Here is a 15,440-nt window from a genome sequence, read left to right as displayed (position 1 = left end):
TTAGGATTCAAAAATTTTAATCAATTTTCATGATCAATAATATTTTTTGGATCCGAGATAAAGGTTCCTGAGGGAGAAACTTTGGTGTGACCAGGATTGCAAAGCATCTTCTTGAGGCGTTAAGAAAAGTGAGAACAGAGCTTTCCCAAAATTATTTCATCTCCACGGATCGCATATGAACAGAGTGTTTAAACCTGTAAATCAAGTGACTCCTAGCAGCTAGTTTCAAGATGTAGGGTTCGAGTTGAAGGGCTCTCCACAAAAGCATTTCTGAAAATAAATGGATGGTATATATTAAAAATGTATTTGCCCTCCCTCTCACAGCAACTGTACATATCTTAGCTTCAGGCTGCCTTGACAAGCTGACAGGTGAAACTACAATTTGTCTAATAGTATTAAAGGAGGCCAATTGACTGGACAAGTTCTTCAACAGTATGTTAAAACTTTATATTGTTTAATGGGCTGTTTTTTTTTTACACAAATCATTTACATCTATATGACTCATGGTTCCCTCTTAGGTTATGGGCCTTGATTCCAATTTGTAAATAAAAAAACAGTAGCAAAGCCAACTGGTCAGGCGCTTTAATATGCTTATACAAATATGTGCATTCACAAATGCAGCTGCACGCACTAAAGCAGTTTAGCGCATTAAAGCTGGATGTACTGCCTTTGCAAATGTTGGGGGAAAAAAGTAGTAAAACCAGGAGATAAAGAATTCAATGTGACAAACATTGTGACGCACAAATGTACTTTTCAGAGGTAAAATAGATGCTTATGTATTAAGAAATTTCTGGAATGTGGAGTAATACACCAAGTAGACAATGGCATGAGGTGCGAGAGAGTTCCCATAAAAGAAAGGGAAAGAGTGTAGGGTACGGGCTATCAGTTCTTGACTGCTGGCTTACACGCAGAGGGCCAAGAATGATCCAGGTCAGAGTAAGCAGAGGGGAAAACAGTCCCTCCTAGTCACCTGATCACAAGTCTACAGATTACCAAGATGGTGCCTGACAATTTCCCACCTGTTTAGCTCATGCTTAGTTTACCGTATTGCGTTTCCTCCACTTTTGTTGTGTTACATTCCCTGGGTGTTTTTCTCTTTTGTCTTGGTTGTCTTACCAAATTTCCTGCTACAAGGTTGTACAGTATTTAAGGACCCGGCAAGGTTGCTATAGCGCCAATATACCTGCAAGGTGAATGTTTGCGCCTTACAAATGTCTGTTACTTACTTTTACTCATTTGCTTACTTACATTCCTAAGCCTCATTATCTTTGATCATTTGGCCCCATCAATACCGCTATTTTGCTTTACCTTACTCTGGGTGCTACTAGACCTCTGGGTGTTTCTTGGAGCCTTCAGGGCTCGATGCTGCCATCTCCTTGGAAGTACCCAGTGAGCCCCATTGTCTTTTCTACCTGTGAATACTTTTATGCAGGATTCCCTTATATATAATACGTGTCCTTGTATCACCAGTTGTTTCAGTGCCTCAGGCCGACTCTCGTATCACTTTTACAACACCATCCATTCCAGGTGTGCAGAAGGAAACTTTTGTAATATGCCTTTGCTGCCATGCTATGTTTCGCTCTCGACTTCCCAAGCCCTATACTCCTCTTTAGCTGTTACAGACTGATCTTTGAAGTTTTGTTACCATTCTACCTCCCAGGAAGTCCGTACGGGGAAATGGGTGGATTTTCTTCGGAGTCCAAAACCTGTCTTAACCTTGCGAGGATAGGGCGCAATGCTGACAGCATAATTGTACTACAGTTTCAGGACGAATTTAGGAAAAAAGTATTTATTTTTGGTGAGGCATTTGTTTTATTGCATTTATTTGATAAATATTGCAAAATTCTGGGAGGTTCGCTTTTTGTTGTCTTTGTAGATGTGATTAATGCCTTTCGATAGGGTCCTGAAGCCCTCACTCTGGGCTAATTTGGAAAGTTAGGAGATTCCACTTTGGATCCTATCTTTTGCCAGATGTTACATAGTAATGTGGACTATCTATATTGCTCCACCTGTATTGTCATGTCATATCTCCTCGTCCAGTATTTTAACTGCAGGAAATAGCCTTTCCCGGGGTGTGAATGTGCCTATCTTTATAACATTGCTGGAGGTGCTGGCAAAGTGTCTCTGTGGCCCAATAATCTAGGTGCTCTCTGAAAGAAAGAGGCAAGTATTTGTATAAACGTATTATTGAGTTTTGAGTTAGAAACACAACATAACATGTGAACATACCATCTAGTCACTGTTAAGCAATGTAAATAATAAATTAGCCACAATATTACATCAATTAGTCCTCGCCTCAATTCTGTCCTCCCCATGATTATTTCTTCACTCTTAATTAGTGTGTACATATTTAATCAACTCCCAAGAGGTCCATCTATGAGCCCCAGATTTTCAGATGTTTGTTTGGGTGACGTCTTATTTGACATAGTCCTTTCTCCAGATAAACATGCCTAACCACTCCTTTGTACCCACTAAAAATCAAGCGGTAATTTAGCTCAACAAGTGTAGACCAATGTCTCTTTTTGTGAATAAACATTTCAATTCTACTTGCATAGGAGTTCATCACTCACTTACCCTGAGAGGCAAGTATTTAATTAGCTCTACCAGTCAGAGCTTTTCTGGCCTATTCACATAGACAAAAGTCAATTACATCTCTTAATGTGCTGTTCATTCTGGAATTAATTTGCATTACAAATAAAACATTTTTACCTGGGAATCCAAATCTTCTCCTTTTAAGCAGAGATTTGCATCAATGACATTGAGTCCAACCAATAGCCCCACAATCACTGCTCCTTCTTCCTCCATCATTAAGGAATCAGATTCATAAAATTCACTAAAAGAATTGACATGCATTGAATTACATTGAGTAAAACCTTTTCAATTACAAACAAGATCACCTTTGGAATTTTATCTGATCACATCAAAAACAATGCAGTTGACCTTATTTTTGTTTGACATCAGCACCACATGTTGACAATATTCATACTAGTAAATCAAAATATAAAAAATAAATTACATATATTTTAATGCACTTACCGGTCACATTAGTTATTCCTAGTCCTACCTCTCCCTTAGGTGCTAACAATTGCTGGGCACGTCCTCAGCACTACCTACGATGTGTTAAGCATGTTTCCAAGACATCTTTTTACCCACCCTCAGGAGAGGCACTGCTACTCTTCCCCCACCTTTGAGGTCAGTGTTAGCGCTTCCGCTGCCTTCCCGACCCCTTTCTCAGCGAGATCATGGTGTTAACATGTACACAGTGCATTGATGTTTGGAAACTATTCACCGACGCTATGAAACACACGATTCTTCCAGCGTTTCTGTGAGATGGATCACCAAGCACAGAAATGTGCTTACCTTTCTATTTTCAGAGATCAGGAGGGACACAGGAGGAAAGCTATGTGTTTCTCCTTTCCTCTGGCACACCTACACTGTGGACGCCTGCTCGAGGACAGAGGAGTGGACTGTGATCCAACAACAGAAATTCATACTAGAATGCAAATTGTTTTTTTGGCGCAGAGTGAGAGTAGCTCTCTGGTAGATGGTAGGATCCCTTGCACTACAAAGATTTATTTTTTCATTGGCTATGGTTCCCACTTCGGGGGAGGGTTGGTGGCAGAGGAAAAAAACACCTCTAGGTCACCAGGGTTTGTTACTTATTTGGGCACAACACCCTGGCAGATGCTCCCCCTATACTTTTTAGGGTGGTATCTGTCTGGCCTATGATTTATGGGGGCTGATTGGTCAGGTTTGTGTCTGCCCTGCCCGGAGGAGTGGGTGGGAACTACCACTAGACCACCAAGCAGTTTTGACTGCAGTATGGGAGCTGCCCTCTTGCAATAGATCGCTCCTCCGGTACTTAAAAAAAATTAAAATTATATAAGTCTGGGGCGTGGGTTTTACCTCCAGAGGAGGAATCAGCCATTTTCGTAGTTGATCTGGCCAGTGGTGTGGTAGATTTTGTGTGCAGTGTGGAAATGGCCCCCAGGCAGACGGTCGCTCTCTCTGTAGTTTATTATTTTACGGTGTCAGACCATTGTTTTTTCCCCTCAGGTGTACATTGGTGATATACCCTATCTGCCTCCGGGTGGGTGAAAGCCAATAGACCAGTGGGAATTGTGTGCATTCAGTGTGGGTGTGGACCCCCCCAGCAGAGAAGTCAGCCATTTTTCGCTTAATGTGCCCCAAGGGGTGGGGATGGATAATGCCTGTAGACCATTATGTATGGGAGCACTTAGTGTTTTGTAAAATACCCTTCACACACCAAAAGGCCCCTTGGTGTCATGCTTCATCATAGGGGTCTTCGCACCCCTCTAACGGGATGCGGCGTGCTACGACCTACGACTACGCGGGAGCACTTGTAGTAATGACTATGTGTGGTGCATGTGATTAGGGATATTTTATGTGAGTGGTGGATTTAGTGAAGGATTAAAAAATACCTGGCTCGTGGGTATATTAGAATTTTTTTTTATTCATAACCCCGGGCTGGTACTATTAAAAGAAGTGAAGTGCGAGGTTGGACCGGTCGTGTTAATGGACAGTACCTCTTGTGTGCGTCGACATGTTTCGGAGACAGAGTTCCTTCTTCAGGACGGGGGCACAACTTCCCCACCTTACTCACGTTTCACTAGTTTCGTCACAAAATTGTGTATATGTTAAAAAAGTGGCAGAAATATGTGTATAAAAATAATAAAGGCTACAATGTGCCTACAGCGGTATGGCTCAAGTTCAATGCAAATTCCATGACCTGAGAAAAAAAGGAAAAGGAAAAAGATTTAATGGTCACCCTGGTTTCGGGTAGCTCAGACAGGTGCAATCACCTGGAACAAACCATGCGCTCAATTGGCCCTGTAAAAGAAAACTAACAAGACACACAACACAGACATATAAACACTCCAAAGTTACAAAAGAAGCTATGGTCATACTTGTCAAGTATTGCTTGCTTGCTTCATGAGCATTCAGAAACGTCTGGGGGGTGATTACTATTGTGCAATCTGAGTAGAAAACAATGTAGGTTTTAGCATGGTTCCTTACTTACTTAGTTCGTTTTGGAAATGCTTGTTTTGCACACTCTATACTCACGAACTCGGGATGAGTTGTCCTCCGTCTTACCCCACACGCTGCTCTGCCGAACTGAATTGGAAAGCTCGGGGCGTGTGGTATTTATACCTGGTTCGGTGTTAGTGGCTTAGACTCATTGGTGTGGAAACCGGATACGAGTATGTGCCCATAAAAGGGTAATCCACCTTTAATTAGGTGTTTCTAGTAAAAATAGGTTAATTGCAAGTCCTTATTTGGCAGATACTGAATTTTTTTTTAGCCCCCTGGTTCCGTATGCGAGGTGTGCGCATGCGCGTAGTGCGCCCGCTATGTCGCGCATGCTCAGAACAGGGCATCGGTATTGCGCATGTGCGAGGGATGACAGAATCTCCCCGCGCATGCGTATTGCGTGTACAGCACTCCTTAATGCTCTCATTGTCTTTCAAAAGCGGAAACTGGACCGATTTAACTTAAATTTCATCCGATACTGGGATAGAAACTCTTGAAATTATACTGTCACTGTTTAGTAAGCTCGAGAATTCATCTATCATTGCCTAAAATATCAAAAAGCCGTGATAAGAGCAATCATGATGGATGTAGAAAGTATATTATTATGCATGTGCACACATTGTCGTCCTGACTACGTCAGTAAGTTCCTTAATCATGAGGAGGGTAACGAGGTTGGCTAATTAGATAGCTGTCCCCAAGGGACCTCATCATTAAGTCCCATAATGTGGGTGCCCAGACGGAACACCCATCTTTGTTCCTTCTGGAAAAGACCCACCTCTGATGGCAGTTGTTCGATAATTGTCCACCTTAAGTCATTGACACAGTGTTGAGCATTAAGGTAGTGTGTTGCCATCTTTGTTGTGCTATTTTTGCAACGCACATTGCTCTTGTGCTCATTCATGCGTATCTTTACAGCCCTCGTGGTCATCCCCACGTATTCTAAGCCACATGGACACGTGATCAGATAGACCACGTTTTTGGTATTACAGTTTGTCATTTTGTGCTGCTCCCACGCAGTTCCGTTCCTGAATGTTAATTTAGTGCTTTTTTGTGTCAAATGACAACTGCTGCAGTTTCCACATGGGAAATGACCTTGTATTCCTAGGGCCGATTGTCTTGTTTCAAGGATAGGTTTGGGTCGTGTGTGTACTAATATGTCCTTTAGATTCCTACCTCTACGGTGTGCGAACATTGTTTTTTCCAGATTTAGGTTGCCACATGTGAGAATACCCCAATGTTTGTTAATGATCTTAGAGACTTTATTGGACATGGTATTGTAGGTGGCGGCACATATTGGTCGTCTGACTCCTGGTGTCACTTGTGGTTTATCAATCAATCAATCAATCAGGTCATTTATAGAGCGCACTACTCACCCGTAGGGTCTCAAGGCGCTGGGAGGGGGGGGTGCCGCTACTGCTCGAACAGCCAGGTCTTGAGCTTCTTCCTGAAGGAGAGGTGGTCCTGGGTCAGGCGCAGGTTGGTCGGGAGTGCGTTCCAGGTCTTGGCGGCCAGGTAGGAGAAGGACCTTCCTCCTGTTGTCGCTCTTCGGATGCGGGGGACGGCGGCGAGGGCGTGGTTGGTTGATCTGAGGAGGCGCTTGGGAGTGTAGAAGTTGATCCGGTTGTTGAGGTAGCACGGGCCTTGGTCGTGTAGGGCTTTGTGCGCGTGGGTGAGGAGACGGAAGGTGATTCTCTTGTTGACCGGGAGCCAGTGCAGGTCTCTCAGGTGTCCGGAGATGTGGCTGCGTCGGGGGATGTCGAGGATGAGTCTGGCCGAGGCGTTCTGGATCCGCTGGAGTCTCTTCTGGAGCTTGGCGGTGGTTCCGGCGTAGAGGGCGTTGCCGTAGTCCAGTCGGCTGGTGACGAGGGCCTGGGTGACCGTCTTCCTCGTCTCGGTGGGGATCCACCGGAAGATCTTACGTAGCATGCGCAGGATGTTGAAGCAAGACGAGGAGACGGCGTTTACTTGTCTGGTCATGGAGAGGGAGGAGTCCAGGATGAAGCCCAGGTTGCGTGCGTGGTCCGTCGGTTTGGGTGCGGTGCCCAGGGCGGGGGGCCACCAGGAGTCGTCCCAGGCGGAGGGCGAGGAGCCCAGGATGAGGACCTCCGTCTTGTCCGAGTTCAGTTTCAGGCGGCTGGTCGTCATCCATTCGGCTACATCTCTCATCCCTTCGTGCAGGTTGGTTCTGGCGGCGGCGGGGTCGTTGGTCAGGGAGAGGATCAGCTGGGTGTCGTCGGCGTAGGAGATTATGTTGAGGTTGTGTTGGCGTGCGATGGCCGCGAGGGGGCTCATGTAGACGTTGAAGAGGGTGGGGCTCAGTGAGGATCCTTGAGGGACGCCGCAGATGACTTTGGTGGCCTCTGACTTGTACGGTGGTAGGCGGACTCTTTGGGTTCTTCCGTCGAGGAAAGAGGTGATCCATTCCAGTGCCTTGTCCTGGATTCCGATGTTGCCGAGGCGCTGTACTAGGGTGCGGTGGCAGACCGTGTCGAAAGCCGCGGAGAGGTCCAGGAGGATGAGGGCCGCTGTTTCTCCGTTGTCCATCAGAGTTCGGAGGTCATCGGTGGCAGCGATGAGGGCGGTCTCGGTGCTGTGGTTCGCACGGAAGCCCGACTGTGAGGGGTCGAGGGATCCATTCGTCTCGAGGAAGGCGGCCAGCTGTTTGTTGACGGTCTTCTCGATGACTTTGGCCGGGAACGGGAGGAGCGAGATGGGACGGTAGTTCTTGAGGTCGGTGGGGTCTGCTGTGGGTTTCTTGAGAAGAGCGCTGAGTTCGGCGTGTTTCCAGCTCTCAGGGAAGGTGGCGGTGTCGAAGGAGGTGTTGATGATGTCCCGCAGGTGGGGTGCGATGACCGCGTCGGCCTTGTTGAAGACGTGGTGAGGGCAGGGGTCAGTCGGAGATCCGGAGTGGATGGAGTTCATGGTGCGGATGGTGTCTTCGGTGCTGATCGGGGTCCAGGTGCGGAGGGTCGTGGTGGGTGGCGTTGTTGCGGTTGTGGCTTGCGTTGGTTGGTTGTTGAAGCTGTTGTGAATGTCCGTGATCTTGTTGTGGAAGTAGGCCGCGAGGGAGTTGCAGAGGTCTTGCGACGGGGTGATGTCATTGTTTCCGGCGTTGGGGTTGGAGAGCTCTTTCACGATGTTGAAAAGTTCCTTGCAGTTGTGTGCGTTGTTGTCCAGTCGATCCTTGTATGTGTTTTTCTTGGTGGCGCGGATCAGTTGGTGGTGTTTCCGGGTGGCGAGCTTGAGGGTGGTCATGTTGTCCGTGGTTGGTTCCCTTCTCCAGACTTTCTCGAGGACTCAACAGTTCTTCTTGGAGCTCTTGAGTTCGTCGGTGAACCATGGTGTTTTTCTGCTGCAGGGTCTGCTGGGTGGTGTTCTCAGAGGGGCGAGTTCGTCCGCGCAGTTGTTGATCCACTTCGTGAGGTTGTCGGCAGCTTGGCTGGGGTTCGCTGAGCTGGCGGGAGGGTGCTGGCTCAGGGAAGCGGTGAGCTGGTCGGCTGAGATCTTGTTCCAGCTTCTTCGGGCGACCTGTTGCTGGTGGTGGTGGATCGTCGTTTTTCGGAAGGTGAAGTGGACGCAGCTGTGGTCCGTCCAGTGGAGTCCTGTTGCGTGGCTGAAGGTGACGTCTTTGCTGGATGAGAAGACGGCGTCGAGTGTGTGTCCGGCGAGGTGGGTGGGGGTGGACACCAGCTGCTCGAGTCCGAGGTTGGCGAGGTTGTCGAGCAGGCTGATGGTGTTGCGGTCGCTGTTGTTCTCCAGGTGGAAGTTGAGGTCCCCCAGGAGGACGTAGTCGGCGGAGGGGAGGGCATGCGGGCTGACGAAGTCGGCGATGTCCTCGCTGAATCGTGTGCGTGGTCCCGGGGGTCGGTAGATCAGGGTGCCTCTGAGGGTGGTGTTCGGGTTGGTGTGGATCTGGAAGTGCAGGTGTTCAGCGGTGGTTAGGGTGTCGTCGGTGTTGGTCGTGATGCGGATGGTGTCTCTGTGGATGATGGCGATGCCTCCTCCAGTCTTGTTGGCGGTGCGGTCCCTCCGGATGATCTTGTAGCCCTCCGGGATGGCAATGGCGATGTCTGGGGCTGAGGAGGCGTTCATCCAGGTCTCGGTGAGGAAGGCAACGTCAGGGGCGGAGGTGTCGAGGAGGTTCCAGAGTTCGACGGCGTGTCTGTGGACGGAGCGGGTGTTGAGCAGGATGCACTTGAGGTGGTTGCTGCTGGGGTTCGGCTTGGCGGGTGTAGGGAAGGTCCGGATGCAGGTGAACTTGCAGGCGTGGCAGCTGAAGGGTCCGTGGGTGTGCTTCGGGGCGGCTCGGTGACATCCTGGGATGCGGCCGGTGTTGAGTGCGATGAGATCGGCGGCGCTGTAGGTTCGGCGGGTCGGCTTCCGTCGGTGGGGGCCAGGGGTCCTGGCGCTGGTCGCGATCCGGTCGCGGACGGGCGCAGACGGGCTTACCTTTGGCGCGCCTTCGGCGCACAATCGGCGCGCCCGCTGCGCGTCAACGCTGCGCGTTCGCACGGTCGCCATTTAAGGCGAAGTGCGCGGGTGGGCGGGGCAGCTGGGAGGCGGGAGCGGGGAGGGAACAGAAGGAAAGAAGGGGCGGGGTCGGCGGTGGTGGCGGGAAGCGGGGGCGGCGAGGGAGGCGGGAAACAGGACGGGGGACGACCAGAACTGAGACCAAGCACAAATTACAGTAAAAACAACGCTGAACGCGGGCAGAGACAAAAACAGCAGAAACAGCAGAAACAAGCACAAATTACAGTAAAACAACGCTGAGCGCGGGCAGAGACAAAACAGCAGAAACAAGCACAAATTACAGTAAAAACAACGCTGAACGCGGGCAGAGACAAAAACAGCAGAAACAAGCACAAATGACTGGAAAAAGCAGCAGGGTCAGCCGGCAGCGAGGCAAGGCACAGCAGAGGGGCGTACGCAGCAGCTGGTGGCCGTGCGACGCGGGGGTCAGTAGAGCTTCTCGGTGGCTGTTTTTTGCTCGCTTCATAGCTTTGTTAATGATTTTCACAGGGTAATGTCTTTGTTTTAATTTCTCTTTCAGGTCACAGGCCTGTCATCTGAATTCTGATACCTCTGTGCCGTTACGCCTGAGGCGTAAAAACTGGCCATACGGTAAGTTCTCTCTCAGGTGTCTCGGGTGGAAGCTGTCATACCTTAAAAGACAGTTCCTCGCTATTGGTTTGAAGTGGGCCGTCGTTTTGAGCCTACCACCTTCTGCATAAATGTTTAGGTCCAAGAATACCAGAGATTTGTCGGATACTGAACTCGTAAACTTCAGAAATGTGTTTTGGTTGTTTAACCAGGTAAGGAAGTCGTCTGCGGAGTGCCGGTCACCATCCCAGATGACCAGGACGTCGTCAATATACCTTTTCCAGGTATTGATGTTAAGTCTGTGAGGGTTCTGTGTGTGGAGAATTCTGGTTGATTCCAAGTGGTGCACATATAACCCCGCCAGGCTCGGAGCAAAGGTACTACCCATGCTGGTACCATGGCTTTGCAGGTAGATGGTTGATTTATATTGGAAGAAGTTCTTCTGTAGTGCCAACGAAATGCACTCCAGTACAAGACCTCTAGGTGTCTGGTATTGCCACGGTGTCGTGAAAAGAACCTCCTCAATAATTAGGAGCGTCTCATCATGTGGTAAGCTCGTGTACAAACTTTCAACGTCCAGACTCATCAAGAGTTGGGTCGTGGGGTCAAAAGGCTGATCCTGTAGCAGTTGAAGGACTGATTTTGTGTCCTTTAGATAGGTATCAGTGGACTGTACCAATGGGTGCAAAAATGCGTCGGCGAACTTTGATAAAGGCTCCGAGATAGAGCCGATCACAGATACTATGGGTCTCCCTGGTGGGTTTATGGTGTTCTTATAGATTTTGGGAATGCAGTAGAAATAGGGAATGCGTGGTGCCGTCTGTGCTAAGAACTCGGCTTCTTTCTTACTCAGCCAGTCATGCGCCAGTCCCTCTTCAATCATACCTCCTATTCTGATGCGGAGGTTCTCAGTGGGATCTTCCTGTAGGATAGTATAATTGCGTCTGTCTGCCAACAATCTCATACACTCTGTGTCATATGCCTCTTCGGTTTGTAGGACGATGGCCCCGCCCTTGTCCGCTGGTTTTATTATTATGTTCTTGTTATCCGCCAGATCTTTTATAGCTTGTTGTTCCAGTTTACTGGTGTTGTGGAAGTTGTTAGTATTTGTCGGGTTAAGCTTGTTAACTTCTGTCATGATGGCTTTCTCAAAAGTTAATAATTCAATAGGTAGCATTGAATTAGGAGGAGTAAAAGTAGATTTTGGTCGTAGGCCTGTGTCTGTTGGCACCGTGGTGGATGGTTTATCTTGAAAGAAAACCTGTAACTTCAATTTTCTAATGAAGTCCTGTATCTCCATGTTTAGTTTGAAAATGTCAGGTCTATGTGTTGGTACAAAGCCCAAGCCCTTATTTAACACATTCCTCTGTATTTCAATCAAGGGCCAAGGGGTCAGATTAACCACTAGGTCCCCCTCTTGCTGGTTAAGGGTTGGTTTGGGAGGGATCCCATCATGCTCCTCGTTGTTCGGGAGTTGCCCTGATCTTGGTCCTCCCATGCAATATTGTTGCCTTTTCTGTTCTTCCCCCGTGATCCGGGGCGGGTACCTAAAAAAGGTTGTGGGCCATAGAATCCGCCATCATACTCTGGATTCCATTGTGGATAATTTTGTCCAGTGGCTGGTGGGCCATATTGGAAAGAGGTAAACGGTGGTGGTCCCATGTACTGTTGGTACTGGGGTGGTGGTTGGTATCCTCTCCACCCTCTTTGTCTGGGGAACTGCTGTCTCTTTTGTCTCCAACCACCTCTTGGAGGCCTGTATCTTTTGTTACCACTTGAATTTGAGCCTGATGAGCCATTGTCAGACGCAATTATACTGTCCTACTGGAAGATCCCACTGAGAACCTCCGCATCAGAATAGGAGGTATGATTGAAGAGGGACTGGCGCATGACTGGCTGAGTAAGAAAGAAGCCGAGTTCTTAGCACAGATGGCACCACGCATTCCCTATTTCTACTGCATCCCCAAAATCCATAAGAACACCATAAACCCACCAGGGAGACCCATAGTATCTGGGTTCGGCTCGATCTTGGAGCCTTTATCAAAGTTCGCCGACGCATTTTTGCGCCCATTGGTACAGTCCACTGATACCTATCTAAAGGACACAAAATCAGTCCTTCAACTGCTACAGGATCAGCCTTTTGACCCCACGACCCAACTCTTGATGAGTCTAGACGTGGAAAGTTTGTACACGAGCTTACCACATGATGAGACGCTCCTAATTATTGAGGAGGTTCTTTTCACTACACCGAGGCAATACCAGACACCTAGAGGTCTTGTACTGGAGTGCATTTCATTGGCACTACAGAAGAACTTCTTCCAATATAAATCAACCATCTACCTGCAAAGCCATGGTACCAGCATGGGTAGTACCTTTGCTCCGAGCCTGGCGGGGTTATATGTGCACCACTTGGAATCAACCAGAATTCTCCACACACAGAACCCTCACAGACTTAACATCAATACCTGGAAAAGGTATATTGACGACGTCCTGGTCATCTGGGATGGTGACCGGCAGTCCGCAGACGACTTCCTTACCTGGTTAAACAACCAAAACACATTTCTGAAGTTCACGAGTTCAGTCTCCAACAAATCTCTGGTATTCTTAGACCTAAACATTTATGCAGAAGGTGGTAGGCTCAAAACGACGACCCACTTCGACCAATAGCGTGGAACTGTCTGTTAAGGTATGACAGCTTCCACCCGAGACACCTGAGAGAGAACTTACCGTATGGCCAGTTTTTACGCCTCAGGCGTAACGGCACAGAGGTATCAGAATTCAGATCACAGGCCTGTGACCTGAAAGAGAAATTAAAACAAAGACATTACCCTGTGAAAATCATTAACAAAGCTATGGAGCGAGCAAAAAACAACCACCGAGAAGCTCTACTGGAGGATAAACCACAAGTGACACCAGGAGTCAGACGACCAATATGTGTCACCACCTACAATACCATGTCCAATAAAGTCTGTAAGATCATTAATAAACATTGGGGTATTCTCACATGTGGCACCCTAAATCTGGAAAAACCGTTGTTCGCACACCGTAGAGGTAGGAATCTAAAGGACATATTAGTACACACACGACCCAAACCTATCCATGAAACAAGACAATCGGCCCTAGGAATACAAGGTCATTTCCCATGTGGAAACTGCAGCAGTTGTCATTTGACACAAAAAAACACTACATTAACATTCAGGAACGGCACTACGTGGGAGCAGCGCAAAATGACGAACTGTAATACCAACAAGCATTTACAATGCAATGGTTTCGCCGTTGGAAAAGTTCGAGCTATTGGCATTGCTCATGACATTTTTTTTTTTTTACTTATAAATAAATGGCATTGTTATTTACATTGCCAACGGCTGACACTACAGGTGCAGGCACACCCGTCCAATGGCAGAAGTACTGAGGCTGCCATGAATCTAGAGTTCTGTACTGCCATTTACCAACCTGTGTTGGTAAATGAGCCAGATGGAGACCCGTTTCGAGGCCCCCTTAAACTGAAGGTGCTCAGACCCCTTGAGTCCCGGCCCACTTAAAGCCCTGCATGTCAGTAAAGGCATAATAATGGTTCCAAAATGCATATTTAAGTTTTAGCAATACAGACGCAAATATATAATGTCAAAGTTATACTCGACAGTTCTAGATGACAGGCGCATCATTCAAAAAAGATTTTCAAACACTGCCAGGTTTAGTCTTTAATGGCAAATAACCGAATCCACACTGTGGCACGCTCAAAATGTAAGTAAATGCATACAGTCAAGAGTTCATATATACCTCGTCTGTTTACTGGTTAAATCACAGTTCTCTGAGTGCGCTGTTGATGCTCCTCGACTTCGTCGGGCTTCGACTCTAGGCGCATCCACCGTCCAAACTTATCAGATAGTCGCAGAGGTAAGATACGGCAGGTAGGAGGCGCAACTTCTTTGAACGTCTCTAGTAGGCAGTCCCTCCGGCCCCCCTGTGTATGTCTCTCCTGCCCCTCTTTTAATGTCCCTTCTGGGAAGTTTCCCCTGTCCCGAGCTCGTCCGGGGTCTCTCGAGGAGACAGTTCTCCAGGGGTCAACTTTTTCCCTTGAAGGGCCTTCGGACCTGGATGGTGGGCTTGGACATCGCTGCAGGGGTCCTGCACAGCTCCTGGAGCGGGGCAGGGTGCCAGGGGTAGGGGGCCTCCGGGGTCCTGGCTCCCTCTGCTGAGTGACCTCAAAGCGCCCTCCTTCCTACAGTCACTGCCTCACTGCACCTCCCGGAGCCTTTTAAAGAAACCCTGCTTCTTCCCCGGGAGGAGAGTGCTGTCAGCCAACAGGTAGGGCTGCGAGACAGTCATCAGCTCCTGCGCCGGGCGGAGGGGGCTACAGAGTGCAAGGGGAGGAGAGACATGACCCAGCAGCAAGATGAGAAAAAGAGAGGGGGGTCAGGTGAGAGGTGGGCACGGGGAGGAGTGTGAGAGAGGGTCAGGCAGGAGAAGAGAGATGGGCAAGCGGAGGAGAGACAGGGGGAGGGAAATGGATCGTAGGGGAAGAGAGCGAGAGGGAGAGTGGGGTGGCAGGCAGGAGAAGATAGACATGAGGAGAAAGAGGATGAGCGTCAGTTAAGACCAGGAGGAAGATGGACCGGTATGAAGTAAAAGAAGATGCTGGAGAGGCAGGGTGTGGAAAAGTAAATTTTGCCATGTTGCATGTGCCTACGTGTTCCCCATCTTATGCTATATGTGCATGATTGATATGCATGTATCCCCCTATGATCGATAAAAGACGCAATCATAGTTGTGTCCAACTCTAGTATGCCAGTTTCTAGTTCTCGTGAAAGCAACGAGTATTAGGCCTATGTTGCCACGTTTTACAGTGTGCACGTTAATTCATTGAATTGTCCCCGTTTCTAGGCCTCAAAAAGGCCCGGACATCAGATTCAGCTCCTGTCTCCTGAACCCTCTCTGAGGAGCGATACAGCCCCCACCTGCATCCCTGACCCTTCACTTACTTCCTGCCTCGCAGTGCCCGGCCCGGCCTGGCTCTGCCTCCCAGTCTGCCAAGAGTAGGTTATGTTTCTAGTTATCAGTCCAGCCATCCTTCTCTGCATTCCTAAGCTACTGAATCGCATCAATAGTTTCAGTCATGGTCTAGCCTTTCTGTCTCCATGTAAGAGAAATACTGTATTAATATTCATAGAATATTCCTAGCACACGCAATACATGTAGAATTATACACGCACCAGTCTTAGTGTCTAGTAGCCTTTGCCCTGATAACTTTTGGATTCTATCAATATGTACTCCAAACACCAGATACT

At 48.3% G+C, this 15,440-nt stretch overlaps 1 protein-coding gene across 3 annotated transcripts in view; it reads right to left on the bottom strand.

Annotated features, from left to right (window-relative positions):
* Positions 1-15,440, bottom strand: part of RUFY1 (RUN and FYVE domain containing 1) — a 594,809-nt gene that overhangs the window by 426,745 nt on the left and 152,624 nt on the right. For all 3 annotated transcript variants that reach the window (XM_078653337.1, XM_078653336.1, XM_078653338.1), the window contains exon 5: positions 2,710-2,833. In XM_078653337.1, the coding sequence (XP_078509463.1) occupies positions 2,710-2,833 (124 nt within the window). The remainder of the gene's footprint in view (positions 1-2,709; positions 2,834-15,440) is intronic.

Source organism: Lissotriton helveticus, chromosome 7 (assembly GCF_964261635.1).
Source record: "Lissotriton helveticus chromosome 7, aLisHel1.1, whole genome shotgun sequence".
In the NCBI taxonomy this organism is placed as follows: Eukaryota; Metazoa; Chordata; class Amphibia; order Caudata; family Salamandridae; genus Lissotriton; species Lissotriton helveticus.
This window is presented reverse-complemented; position numbering and strand designations above follow the sequence as displayed.